The 14,999-nt window shown below is 32.5% G+C and overlaps 1 protein-coding gene across 1 annotated transcript in view; it reads left to right on the forward strand.

The window, feature by feature from the left end:
- Eml5 (EMAP like 5) overlaps positions 1 to 14,999 on the forward strand; it is a 182,690-nt gene that overhangs the window by 30,335 nt on the left and 137,356 nt on the right. Inside the window, exons 3-6 of the mRNA XM_071607616.1 lie at positions 5,100 to 5,198; positions 7,609 to 7,677; positions 10,508 to 10,693; positions 13,374 to 13,509. Of these exons, the coding sequence (XP_071463717.1) occupies positions 5,100 to 5,198; positions 7,609 to 7,677; positions 10,508 to 10,693; positions 13,374 to 13,509 (490 nt within the window). The remainder of the gene's footprint in view (positions 1 to 5,099; positions 5,199 to 7,608; positions 7,678 to 10,507; positions 10,694 to 13,373; positions 13,510 to 14,999) is intronic.

Consider the following 14,999-nt stretch of genomic DNA (forward strand, 5'->3'; position numbering starts at 1 on the left):
GCTCTATTTGGATACATGAAGTTTTCAGAGTTTTTGGTTTCCATGTGTGTATGATGAGCTGAGCCAGAGAGAAGAGGCATGAATAAAAAGGACTATTTCTCACTTTATGTTTGTCTGGTGAAAGTTTATTCTTTACACACTGTGCTATAGCAATAAGTAGATACCTTTGTTTTAGCTAGATATTTTCTGATACTCTTTGGTTCTAAATATTAGAGTCCTCTGATGAGCAACATATTCTCTCATTCTCTGTAATTTCTCCTAGCTTGATATGATGGAGAGTCATGATAAACTGTATTCTATATTCCTTTTGTGTGATTTATTTTTTCTGCCCATTTGATTTAAACAGTAATTCTACTTTGCAGAAGCTGTTTCTAACTGGATACTAGATGGCATTTCTCATTTGGACAGGTAGAGTTGATGGGTTCTTAAACTTATTATGATTATGGTAAATTACTGGTGATAATGATTGTGAACACTTACTTAACATTAACCATAAGTCAGGCATTTTTCTAAGTTCTTTATGTATAATATGTTAATTTTTCATATTTTCCCTATGAGGTACTTTTATTATCCACATTTAATGGGTAAGAAAAGTAAAGTAGAGAAAGGCTAGATAACTGCCCAAAGTCACCCAAGTAGTAAGGCATGATGCTCAAACCTAGATAGTCTGCTACTAGAATCTACATTTTAAACCACAGTTTGGTAAATTTTTTATAACAATCCAGATAGGAAATATTTTAAGCTTTGTGAGCCATATGGTCTTTGTTGTAGCTATTCAACTCTGTATTGTAGTGTGAAAGCAATCATAGACAATCTGTGCAAGAATGAATGTGGCTGTATTTCAGTAAAATATGACTTACAAAAATAGGGTATAGGCAGGATTTGGCCTGAGGATATATTGTTAACCCCTGCTCTAAACCTCTAATTTTCAAAATATATGTTTTGTGTTATTCTTTAGATTTTTTCTGTGATTTATTCTTTGGTCCTTCAGTAACTTAGAAGTATATCGTGTAGTTTTCAAATATTTGGGGAATTTTCTAAATAACTTTCTGTTGTTGTTACTTAATTCTGTTATTGTCAGGAAATATACTCTATATTTTAATTTTATCTAATTTGTGAATACTTTGTTATCCAAAATTTTGTAATCTTCATGAAATTTTATGGGTACTTAAAAGGACATAGAAAAGCATATTCTGCTTTTTCTTTATTTACTCCTGTTAATTGTGCTGTTGTTGTCTTTAATTTTACTTTTTGCATATTTTGCAAAACACATAGTAACTATTGTCATTTTTGCCTTAACCCATTTCAAAAGAAATTTTGAAATGAGAAAAGTATTATTTGCATATTTACCTTTGGAGGACTCTTATATGTGTAAATCAAATTTCTATTTGGTATCATTTTTCTTCTGCCTGAAAAAAACTTCCTTTATCATTTTCTCAAGTTCTGATTTGCTAATGATGAATTTCCTCAGGTTTTTCTTTTTTTTTTCTTTTTAGAGACTGAGTCTTGCTATACTGATCAGACTTGCATAAAACTTCTTAAGAGATCCTCCTTAGCTCCTGAGTAGATGGGATTGTAGGCCCACATGCCAGCTTCTCAGCTTTGTTTACTTAAAGAATATTTTGACTCAGTTTCCAAAAGATAATTTTGCTAATTTTCTGTTGATTTGTTTTTAACCCTCAGAATTTTATCTATTTATTTATTTGTTTGTTTGTGGTGCTGGAGATTGAACCCAGGGCCTGTGCATGTGAGGCAAGCACTCTACCAACTGAGCTATATCCCCAGCCCTACCCCTCAGCATTTTAAAGAATTTGTCTATTGTCTTCTGACTTGCATCATTTCAGATGAGAAGACTAGGATATTTTTTTAATCTTTGTTCTTCAAATCAAACTCTCTTATTTTCTAACTGCTTTTAAGATTTTTTCTTTAGTTCTGATCTCAGAATATGCTTACCATGTGTTAATACATATATTTTCCCTGTGTTAATAATTAAGCTGGTTGGGATTTGTTCAGCATCTTTTATTTGTAGATTTAGGGTTCTCATCAAATTCAGAGCTTTTGGCTATTATTTTTTCAGTTTTTTTTTTCTTTTTTCCACTCTCTTCCCTCTCCTTTTGGAACCATAGTTACGTGTATGTGAGACATTTGATATTTTCCTAAAGGTAATTGAGGCTCTATAAATTATTTTTTCCTTTTTCTTTCTTGGCTTTATTTTAGATGATTTCTGTTACTATGTATTTTAAGTTCATTTTTCTTTTCACCATTGTCTAAGCTGCTATTAATTCTTCAGAGTGAATTTTCATTTCAGATAATGCAGCACTTAGTTTTTATAATTCCTGGTTCTGGTTCTGTTGGCTGATTTCTTTCCTCCTGGTGATTGGTCATATTTCCTTATTTCTTCACATGCCAGTAATTTTTTTTATTATATTCTGGTCATTGTGTATGTTACATCTTAAATGCTGTGCTTTATTTATTTTTTTTAAAGCTGTTGAAATGGACCTTTATTTTATTCATTTTTCTTTTTTTTACATGGAGTGCTGAGAATTAAATCCACTGCCTCACACATGCTAGGCAAGCACTGTACCAATGAACCACAACCCCAGCCCCCAAAATTGTGTTTTATTGTATCCCTTTAAGACATATGAGCATGGTTCTGGTAGGAAATTAAATTTCTTCTGGATCAGTTTAATTCTTGTGAAAAGCTTGCTTTTGGAGGAAGCAGGCAGAGCGAGAATAGCTTTTCTTCTAGGACTAAACTTCACTTGAAGTGTCACCCTCCTGGAGTCTCTGATGAATACTCATGAATTCAGAGATATATCTTCATTCTAGCTGTTGGGAATTTGAGTGATTTCTGATCCTTTGGGATTTCAGAATTGTTTTGGTTTTAATTCCCCATTGATCTTTTTCTAGAATTTCTTCTGTATGTGGTCTTGTGGAATGTATCCTATGCATGCAGAGAATGGTGTTTTCAGATCTCACTTACAGAGTTTCTGGAGCTCTTTCTCTGCACTGCAAATTTTAGTTATCTTGGCTTCTCTGAACTCCAGGCTGTGCCTTTAAATCAGCAAATATACTGAGTTCTGTTGGATTCTACCTTTATGTGCTCTGAAAATTGCCTCCCAAGTGAAAGCTGAGGCAACTGTAGGACTCTCCTTGTTTTCCCCCTTTCCAACCATGCACAGTGCTTTACTTCCAATTACAAATGTCTGAAAAGATCTCATTTTATATACTTTGAACGGTTTCTAGATGTTTATGGAGGGGAGCAAGTTCAGACCCTGATACTCCTGCTTGGCTAGATGTCTTTCATATTTCACATTCTCTCTCATTTTTTTATATTCTCATATGCCTTTTTTAGCTTTTTAAAATTATTTTTTAGATATACATGACAGTAGAATGTATTTTGACATATTATACATACATGAAGTATAGCTTAGTATAATTAGGATCCCACTCCTGTGGTTGAACATGATGTGAAGTTTCACTGGTTGTGTATCATATGAACATAGGAAAGATATCTGATTCATTCTACTGTCTTTTCTATTTCCATGCCCTCCTCTCTTCCCTTCGTTCTCCTTTGTCTAATCCAGTGAACTTCTATTCTTCCCTCCTTGTCTTATTGTGTGTTAGCAACCACATATCAGAGAGACCATTAGGCCTTTGGTGTTTCGGGACTGGCTTATTTCACTTAGCATGATAGTCTTCAGTTCTATCTATTTACCGGTAAATGCCATAATTTCATTCTTCTTTATGGATGAGTAATATTTCATTGTGTATACATATCACATTTTCTTTATTCATTCATCTGTTGAAGGGCACCTAGGTTGGTTCCACAGCTTAGCTATTGTGAATTAGATTGCTATAAGTATTGATATGGCTGTGTCACTGTGGTATGCTGATTTTAAGTCCTTTGGGCATATACTGAGGAGTGAGATAACGGTCAAATATGGTTCTCTCTTTTTCTTTCCATCTTACTTCTACTCTTATCAACTATATTTTCATGTCCTTCTAATCTGCTATTCCATTGAGTTTTTAATTTTATTTTTTCATTCCTTGAAGTTCACTTGTTTGATCACATCTCCTTGGATGCTTTTCATAGTTTCCTAATCTTTGCTCATATGCAGACATTTTGAAGCCTTAATTTAATTTCTCTATTTACATTAAGCTTATTTGATATTGTTTGTTTGATAATTCCAATATCTGAAGTATATTGAAAGGTTGATCTTGCTGATTGTTTCAGCTCATGATCTCTTATTTCCTTGTGTTTGTGGGGTTGTTTAGTTTATTTTAATTGAATTTCTATTCAATTTAATTGAATTTCCAGTAGGAATTTTTTGAGGGATAGATTGAAAGTTACATTTCCTAATACAGAATTTATATTTGCCTATTTCATGTATTGAAGTTGCTCAAAGACACAACCAACCCTTAGGACCACTCTGCATGAAATTTCTCACTTAAGTGATCCATGATTAATGTGAATATAAGTCATACAACAATGTGAAGGCAGCTTTTGGTTACGAATGTTCAGGGAGATTTTTCTTCCCCTTCTTTCATCACTACCCCTTCTTTAAAAAGGGATAATTTCTCATTGTATGTTCACTGCTTTAGTCAGAGGTCAGTTCAAATTCCCATATTAGGTAGGCTCTAGACTTTATCTCCTGTTCTTCCTTGATATGCAGCACAAAAATCGGGTACAAGGGTTCATCTGATACCTGTAGAATGGAATAATATAGGTGCTGTATTACCTTTCAGGATTCCCGGGGATCCCTTTGTTTTGTTTCCAGTTTTCCTAATTCTTTAACTTCTCAGCAGTATATCTAAAATGATTTTATTACATTTTTTTACTATTTTTAGTTTTTGGCATGAGTTATCTTTAGGATACTTTGTCAAACTGTCTCTTTGTTTCTTGGTATAAAAAAGTATATGTATGTGCAAATATTGAAATGTATTTCCTTTTCTCTATGGGCTCTATGAAATATAGATGTGTAAGGTTTGATGTTTATTAAACCCCTGAGTAGAATTTATTTACCATTTATAATTTGGTGGTTCTTTGATTTGTTTGCCTTTTTTATTCCTTCCTTGACTTCTTGGACATAATCCAGCGCCTGGTTTCAGTTGGACTGGATTCAAAGAATGCAGTTTGTGTTTGGGACTGGAAAAGGGGAAAAATGTTGTCTATGGCTCCTGGTCACACAGATAGAGTAAGTATTCTCCTTTGGAATTTCTAATGAGTACTAGACAGGAAAAAGCCAAGAGAGAGTTTAGGGAATTTTATTCTTCTGTTTTGTTATTGCCAGATAGGTCATAGTTCATCGAAAATTTCCAACTCTTAAAAATTATACAGTTGTGGGGGAGGGGAGAAGATGGAAAGAAAAATGGGAATCATCGTATAATTATGGAGGTTCTTTGTTAGGTGATGAAATGTTCTAAAACTGATTGTAGTAAAATTCTGCAAGCATACTGAGAAACATTGGATTATACACTTTTAATGAGTAAATTTTATAATATGTGAATTAGATCCCAGTAAAGCTGTTTAAAAATAAAAAATTTAAATTTAAAAATTTAAAGATTGTACAATTATAAATACCCATAAAATCTTAGAATGCAAATGTATTATAGGACTCGAGTCAATATGTGTGGCATTAAGCACAAAACTTTTAACCCAGTGTTTGCTTCAGTAAAAGCTGTGCATTTTTCTGTTAAAAACCCAGCTTTATTGAGTATAATTGATTTATAAAGGACTTCATATATTTAATGTGCACAGTCTGATGAGTCTATACATATGCAAACAACCATTATTGAAGTATCAATTTTAAAATTAAATGAGTTTGTGTCTAGGGTCTCTTTAGTTTCATTTACTAGTAATATATTTCATATGGATTATAGTTAAGGTGAAAAATATGTTGTTTGTGTAATTATGTGTTAAAATTATGTATGTGTATGGGCTAGGGATGTAGCTCTGTGGTAAAGAGCTTGCCTAGAATATGCAAGACTCTGGGTTCAATCCTCAGCACTGCAAAAATGATAAAGTGATAAAGTAAGAAAAATTAAAATATTATTATAAATTTTTAAAACCCTAACCATTTTTTACTTTGGAAACTAGTTAAAATGTAGATTCCCTATCCCAAGTTATGTAAGGTTAATATAAGGAATATTTTGTCAGCTTCATAATTAAATATTACACTGATTCTATAGACATGTCAAAAATTCTATAAATTTTAAAAAATCTCTAATTTTATGAGTGTATGTGTGGTTAAATCCTTGCCTGAAGCAGCAACAAGGCATAATCAGTGATTCTGTTTTGTAGAAATCTGAATCTGTAAAAGTTGTGCAGAAAAATTTAAGTACATTTGCATTTTGAATAATATACTTGGTTTTCAGCAAATCTCAAAGGAGCATGTTATATGGTGTCTCTCATTCATACACACACAATTTAGATAATTATTAACATGTTAGATATATTTTATTAGACAACTATGTTTTCTGAGTGACTTAGATCAAAGAATTTCACATAATAGCAGTTTGGATTTAGTAAATAGACCAATTTTTAAAGATTATATTGTCAATGGGATTTTAAAAAGCATTTTGTAGTCCTTTGCATTAATATATTTTTCATGTAATCTATATCATGATGAGTTGTTAAACATTAACTTATGGTCTCTTTCTAAATTATCATTGAAAAGTATTTCTAAAATGTTTTGAGATAGCAAACATTTTAAGTTAGATGATAACAGGAGTCAAAAAAACATGGTGAAAACCCTCAGATTGCAGGATAACTGAATTATTTTTCAAATGATTTTCTTTCATCTATTTCTTAATTATGTGTTTCTAGTATATGTTTTATTTCATCTGAGTTTTTGCTTTGTATGTATTTAAACTTTGTGGGATCTTAGATATGAACAAGCCTGGAGACCTGCAAAATTTAAGTATATGTAAATTAATTGTATTTGACCCATAAACAGTAAGAAAACTAAAAAATAAAAGTAAACTGCTGTGAAATAAATTTTTAGATCCTTTATGAAAGTAATTCTATGTGATAAAAAGCTATAAAAATATTCCTTATTTCTTATTGTGTAAGTATTAAGTGTATGTTCCATTCAGAATCTCACCCCTTTAAAAAAATTATGCAGGCACCTACATAATTTAAGCCATTCTTGTTATTTGTGGAAAAATTCTTTTTTTTCCCCTCGTACTGTGAATTGAACCTAGGGCTTCACACATGACAGGCAAGCATTCTACCACTGAGCTATATCCCCAGCTCTTTTGTATTTTGTGTTTTGAGATGGTCTCACTAAGTTGCCCAGCTGGCCTCAAACTTTTGATCCTTCTACCTCAGCCTACCCCCAAATTCTTTAAAAATTTTTTTTAAAAAGTAGTTTTGAATTTTGCTCCAATAGTTGCTTTATAAAATTCATTGAAGCTAATAGTTTTATTTCTTATCATTTTCATATTTAATTTAGTTCTTACAAGATTTTGAAATGTGGGATTTTGATCATGATTTATTGAGGCTGCTGTGGTTTCTGATAGGTTTGGGTAGTGTGATCTTTTGGACAGTATTCTTAAATGATTCTGGAAATAAATATTTTAACCATGAATCTGGTTTATTTACAGATATTTGATATTTCTTGGGATTTGTACCAGCCAAATAAACTTGTCAGCTGTGGTGTAAAACATATCAAGGTACTAGAAGGGTCTTATTTTATAATAGTCATGTTTAGTTTTCTACTATTAAGTATGAATCACATTATTAACAATTTAGGATTAGTTTTAGAATTTTGACAGTACTTTTTTTGAAAATGTCAACTTTTTAATGTTCTTATATTCAATTAATTATTTATTTTTTAATTACTTCTAGTATTCTGAGGGATGTAGGCATGAATAGGTAATTAATGAACCACTCTCCATAAGGAGTTTATAATCTTATGAGGTAAATTTACAGTATTCTTGTTTCTTCAGATTTCCCTCACAAAGTAAAATGTGAGACTAGGAAACCAAGTGAGCTAAGTTTTTCATTTGTAGGACTAGAGTGGTATGGTAGAAACAACATGGATAGAATTGACTGTCATGTATTAGATGTTTAACCTGGGTGAGTCATTTAACCTCTTTGAGCTCTTTTCCCATCTTGAAACTGTAACTGTTTTTACCATCCTCAAAGATTTGATGATTTAAAAGGAAGCATATGTTCAAGTGCTTATAATAGTGCCCAATGAGGGTCTGCTTTCTGAAAGTGTTCTTTTTCATTTTCTATGTTTGCTTTCTGATTTGACTTTAGCCTTGATAGCCACTATTTATTTTGCTTATGCAAGCTCTGGGTTTGTTTTGTAATTATAGTTCAGGTTTTGAAGTCCATAGTCAGTGATGATATTCATTCCTATGTCTATAGCAACTTTTAAATCACCAGTGCAAACTGCAAGTACTTGCTTTTTTTCCACTGTCTTATGTAACAGTTCTTAAAATCAGATAATTTGAAATAAGTAAGAATCTGTGTTCCAACCTTCTTTATGATATGTTCACCTCCATCCACATTTTCTCCAATAAGTCTTTTTTTTAATATTTTATTTTTTAGTTGTAAATGGACACAATATCTTTATTTTATTTTTATGTGGTGCTGAGGATCGAACCCAGGGCCTTGCACGTGCTAGGCGAGTGCTCTACAGCCCTCCAATGAGTCTTTATTGCTCCTATAATTCTGGTTTTGATAATCTGGTAATAACTTGATAGATGGGTAGTATTAAATCTTTATATATTATCAACAAATATTTAACAGCAAAGGCTCTATTAGGCTTTAAGGCACATGATGTAAGCACTGTGAGACAAACACATTTATTTTTGATGAACAAAATAATGTTTAACAAAGTACTTGATATATTTTAACTGCTTAGTAAATGGAAAATTAATTATGAAGAAAAATCTTGCTGCTGTTTTATATTATAAATAAAACTAAAAGATCCATTTTTCAGTTTTTTTTTTTTTTTCTTTTGCAATTCTGGGGATGGAATCCAGGGCTTCATGCATGCTAACAAATGCTCTACAACTGAGCTACATCCCCAGCCCCGCTTTTAGATTTCTTTTTAAAAAGCTCATCTTCTCAAACTAAAACAAACAAACAAACAAAAACTATATTATGAGGTACATTTCCTTTTCTTTCTTAGGGGCAATGAATAGTTTGTTCTTTTTGTAGATAATATGTATGAGGAAACTACCTGAGATGATCTAAAACTGAACTGTCTAATAGCCACTAGCCACTTGCAGCTATTTAAATAAAATTAAGGCTAAATAAAATTTCAAATTCATCAGTCACACTAGTGGCCACTTTCCAAATGTTCAAGAGTCATGTGTATCTAGTGGTTATTATAATGGAAAGCATGTGTACGTTACAGAGAGTACTTCCACCATCACTGCAAGTTGTGTTGGATAGTACTGGTCTAGATTCAAGAACAATGGTTCCTAACTCCTGCTGAGCATCAAAAGCATTTGAAAACCTGGATTTTATTCCTCAAAAATTCTGTCTCAATTTGTTGGGGGCCAGGGAAATTATGGGAAAATGTATAATTTCCTCAGTGGATTATAATGTGAAACCGTGGTTAGCAATAACTGATCTTGAAGAAAATAATACATTCAAAGTGGGACTTGCTAAAAGGAAGAGACCAGCTTTTCTTATGAACAGAAATTATGGCGCTTTTAAATTTAAAAGTCATTAAATTTCAACTCATTAAGGCATCTGTTAGTTGTTTGAATGGAAAAGTATCATAATTTTTAGTTCTTTGAAGTGTCAGGTTTAAAGTAGATGTATATAAAATACTAGAAATTATATTATTTGAAATAGTAATTTACTTTTTTTAAAACTTAATTTATTCTCTGGGCCTCGTTTCTCTATATAGAACTATTTAATATATACATCCCTGCCTGAACTCATTAAAATTTTTTCTCTTTGCATACTGTGAAAATTTATTAAAATCTACATAATAGAGAAAAAAAATCTTTTTATGAAGATTCATGTTTGACTTCTCTGTCTTCTCCCAAGGATGACTAAATCTTTCCAAATGAGTATCTATCTTATTTTTAAGCTTTTTGAGGAAGAAATTTGCTCAGCTTTGAAAATACCAATGAGAGCAATGTACAATCCCCCCATCTTTGCTGTTTCTATCAGAAATTGAACATTAGATTTGGTCCTTTTTACCATTTGTGTATGTTGTTTTATCTTCATTGCTAACTCATTCCCAAAACTTTTAATTCTAAATTTCATGTTTTTTTTTCAATATCAAAGGAAAGCAATAGTATATTTTTAAAATAATCTAGTTCAACCCTCTTTCTCTTACAAAGATTGAAACCAGTGACTTACTATTATAACATAGCTTTTGACTCACTAGGATGAGGATGTGAACATTGAATACTATTGAATCATAAGGCAATTTCTTAAGTAATTTCTAATCTGCCATTCTAATATAACATTGAAGTATTGGAAGTGTTTTACTTTATATGTAATTTGATTTTATTGTGTGCCTTTTAGTTCTGGAGTTTATGTGGAAATGCTCTGACCCCAAAACGAGGTGTGTTTGGTAAAACGGGTGACCTTCAGACAATATTGTGCCTAGCCTGTGCTCGGGATGAATTAACATATTCTGGTGCACTCAATGGGGATATATATGTGTGGAAAGGAATCAATCTTATACGAACAATACAAGGAGCCCATACTGTAAGTATAAATATTTTAAACACTTTGAGATGTTAACTACTTTATTGTTTTAAAACCACAGACTGCATAATGTAGCACATTGTTTCTTATCAGTTTCTTGAAAATGCTATTTTAACTGAATTAATTTGTCCCCAAGATTTCAAGGAAGAAATATTATGCAGTTTGATTCATGGATATTTATTAAATTAGTATAATTAGTATCCTGTTCAAAGTTATTGCTTTAGCAGTGTCTTTCTCAGAGTAGTGTTAAAGAAAAGCTTGTTGACTTTAACCTTAGGGTATTCTAGATTAACTATAAGCACTTATAGTAAAATAAGGCTAGTGCTCTTAAAGATAACTTACCAGGAGCAGTCCAGGTGTAGAAAAAAAATAACATTGAGGCCTGGGGTTGTGACTCAGAGGTAGAATGCTCTCGCCAAGCATGCGTGAGGCACTGGGTTCGATCCTCAGCACCACATAAAAATTAAAAATAAAGTTATTGTGTCCACCTATAAGTAAAAAATAAATATTTAAAAAATAATGTTGATTCCTTAAATAAATGTCAAAGGGATTTCATTTTTGTAGCTCTTGAGCTTTTAACTTAAATAAAGTACCAAATAAGAAAAATCCATTCTTAAAACTGAGTGGTTTTTAAAAAAATGTTTTTAGTTGTTGATGGACTTTTATTCATTTATTTATATATGGTACTGAGAATAGAACCCAGTGCCTCATACATGCTATGCAAGCACTCTACCACTGAGCTACAACCCCAGCCCAAAACTTGAGTGTTTTTTGATTTGAGCTTTTCAGCAGTTGGGTTCCTCCTCACAAAGTGAAGGGAGCTAGATATAGATAGCACAGAGCTGCCACATTGTTATCAGTCAGATCTTCAAATAGAAAAGCCCCAAATAAGCTGGATGTGGTAGGACACACTACTCAGAAGAATATGGCAGGAGAACCATGGGTCCTAGTCCAGGCTGAGGTACTTAGTGAGACCCTGTCTCCAAATAAAATGTTTAAAAGGCTGGAGATGTAGCTGAGTGTGTGAGGCCCTAGGTTCAATCCTTAGTACTGAAAAATAAATAAAAAAGCATCCTGAACATAATAAAGGACTACTTGAAAAGATGTGTGTATTAGCCTGTTTCTGTTTGTGATAAAATACCTTAGAAATTCAACTTAAAGAAGGCAAGGTTTATTTTGGAACATGGTTTCAGAGGTTTTTATCCATGATCACTTGGCTCCATTGATTATGGACCTATGGGGAAGTAGAACATCATGATGTGGAGCACATGGTAGAAAAAAGCTGCTCACCTCATGGAGACTGGGAAAGAGAGAAAGAGAGAGAGAGACACACACACACACACACACACATACACACCGTTTGGTGACCTATTTTCTCCAACTACACTCCACCTTTCACTGTTTCCTCTACCTCCTGCAGCACCATCAGCTGAGAACCAAGCCTTTAGCACATGGCCTTTGGGGGAACATTTAAGTTAGGTCCAAAGCATGATAATTTGCTCTAAGTAAAATTCTCAAAACCCAAAAATAGTAGTCTTTTTTCCACAAAAGGCATGGCAACTCACATTCTTACCATCTTACTACCAAATACTAGTTTCCTTCTTGTATTCAACGGCACAGAATGTGACTAGTATTGTAAAATATTATTTATTTTCTAGGTAAAAAATGGTAGATTCTTGTTTGAATTTTGTTGCTGTTTCTGAAATTTCAAATATTTACTGACCACTTTTTTTCCTTTTTTGTTAATTGACTTTTCTCTTTTCATTGTTTGGTTGGTTGTGTTTTTGAATTGCTTTTATTCCTTTATCCATCTGTACATTAGGATTATTTACCTTTTCAGTCAAACACGTTGCAGATATTTTCTTAATCTATCTTTATGATATCTTTCTTCATATGAAAAATTCAAATTTTTTTAAATAAATGCTTTTTTAAATATTTTTCAGTTGTTGATAGACTTTATTTTATTTATTTATATGTAGTGCTGAGAATCAAACCCAGTGCCTCACACATGCCAGGCAAGTGTGCTACCGCTGAGCCATAACCCCAGCCCCGCAAAATTTAAATTTTTTTATTAATGGCTTGTGGGTGAACTGCCATGCCTAAAAACTATAAATAAAAATGTCTCATAACCCAAAATCATACAAGTGTTGTTGTGACTTTGTGTTTGTGTGTGTGTATGTGTGTGTGTGCGCGCGCACATATACCGGGAATTGAACCCAGGGACACTTAAACACTGAGCCATATCCCCAGTTCTTTTTTATTTTTATTTTGAGATAGGGCCTTGCTAAGTTGCTTACAGCATCAATAAGTTGCTAACGCTGGTTTTAAACTTCAGATCCTCCTGCCTCAGCCTACCAAGTTGCTGAGATTACAGGCGAGTGTACTGCGCCTGCTATTCTAACTTTTTCTAAACGTATTTTTTTTGTTTTTTACATTTAGAATTTTCTCCTCTATAATTCATTGTAAATACAGTATGAGGTTTAAGTATTTTTTTCATTATGTCTGCAAATACCATCTTAATTATATATTCGGTTTCTAAGGATATATTTCTAGACTTTCTTTTCTATTTTCTGATATTGTTTATTCCTATATGATACTAAAATATGGCTAGATGGGTTTCTATCTTTATATGATAGATGTTCTTAGGAAGCTTAATTTGTTAAATTATTTTTTCTTCCAGGCAGGAATTTTTAGCATGAATGCTTGTGAAGAAGGGTTTGCTACTGGTGGTAGAGATGGCTGTATTCGTCTTTGGGATTTAACTTTTAAACCAATTACTGTGATTGATCTCAGGGAAACAGACCAGGGATACAAAGGTAATAAAACAAATAAATGTCTCATTATTAGACAAATTTTAAATGTGCCAAGGATTGTCTCTTTCTTTCAATTATCATAAATGTATGTTTTATAAATATGAATAAGACTTTAATTTCCTCTTCACACTGTATACATTTAATTGAAATCCATTGAGGAGGACTTTTGGATTCAATGTTACAACAAAGATTCTTTTGTATATCTCGTATCTATTTTAATAGAACCTGTTAGCACAAAAAGACTGGGACTAACATACACTTCACAAATCAGCTCAGTGCTTTATTCAGGAATGAAGTTTCACACAGGAGCAGGGGATGCAGGAACAAAATGATGCCATGGTGGGACCCACTTTTCTGGTGGATGAGCCCCTGAAAAAAGAAAGGGCCTGGGCTTCTATAGGTTATTCTGAGAGATGGTCTAATGAGCATATCAATTTTCTTTGGGCACCCAGGAATTTGGAGTTTGTTCAATCAATCAGTGAAGGGGTCAGTTTTAGTGCTTAGGAATTTGGGATCTGTTTTATGAGGCAAATGGGAGGAAGTCTAGGGTCAGTGGTCAGTTTCTGGGATTTATTGTATTGGACCTGATGAAGGGCCTGGGGTCAGTGGTTGGTATCTGGAAAGGATTTGTTTACAGAAGGATTAATGCTTTGGCCTCTTCCAAGAGACTGCCTTTCCAGGTATGATGGACACCTCTTCCTCAGGGTTTGTTTTATCACCAGGAAAGATATTGGGAAAGGATCAATGTTCTCAATGTATGGCTTTCCTTCTCACTCCCCTTTTCCCAGGTCTCCCTACTTTGGGGGTTTGTCATTTTCTATATCTAATAAAACCTACAGAGAGATGTGACAGTCATTTACTTTGATAACATTGGATTTTGAAAATATTTTATTATTAAAATGCTATAATAACTATTTAGCAAATAAACTATTGTAAATAAAATATATTCGGGATTAGGGGAACTTTTATTAAGGATGATTTAAATGTACATAAATGTGTTTTTTCTTTATCCAGATTTACTTGTCAGCAACTGGGAAACTTTTTTATTGCGGGACTTTAAAAAGTTGATGTAATAAGATAGGATTTTTCATTATAAAATTTAACATATTATTTGCTAATGTGGCATTCTACTATAAGACTAAGATTGGAAGTTACACTGATTGGTGTTTAAAAAATACTCCAGTCATTTGGGAGATATGTAACCCTGGGCTAATTATTTAGCATTATCTATAAATTGATGATAATAAGAATAGCTATCTCATAGTATAAATGAGTTAATATATGAAAATGAAGAATATCTGGTACATGGTAAACGTGTGAATGTTGACTATTACTCTATTTTCATTAGTTTTACTGAACATTATTGTATTTTGAAGCTTAAAAAAATTTGATGCTTTTAAAAATTCTATTCTTGAGTATTGTTAAGTACAGAGTGTCTTTATGTTGGCCATATTAAACAGATGAGAAAACTAAGAAAAACTGTTTTCCTAAGG

Source organism: Marmota flaviventris, chromosome 2 (assembly GCF_047511675.1).
Source record: "Marmota flaviventris isolate mMarFla1 chromosome 2, mMarFla1.hap1, whole genome shotgun sequence".
Classification (NCBI taxonomy): Eukaryota; Metazoa; Chordata; class Mammalia; order Rodentia; family Sciuridae; genus Marmota; species Marmota flaviventris.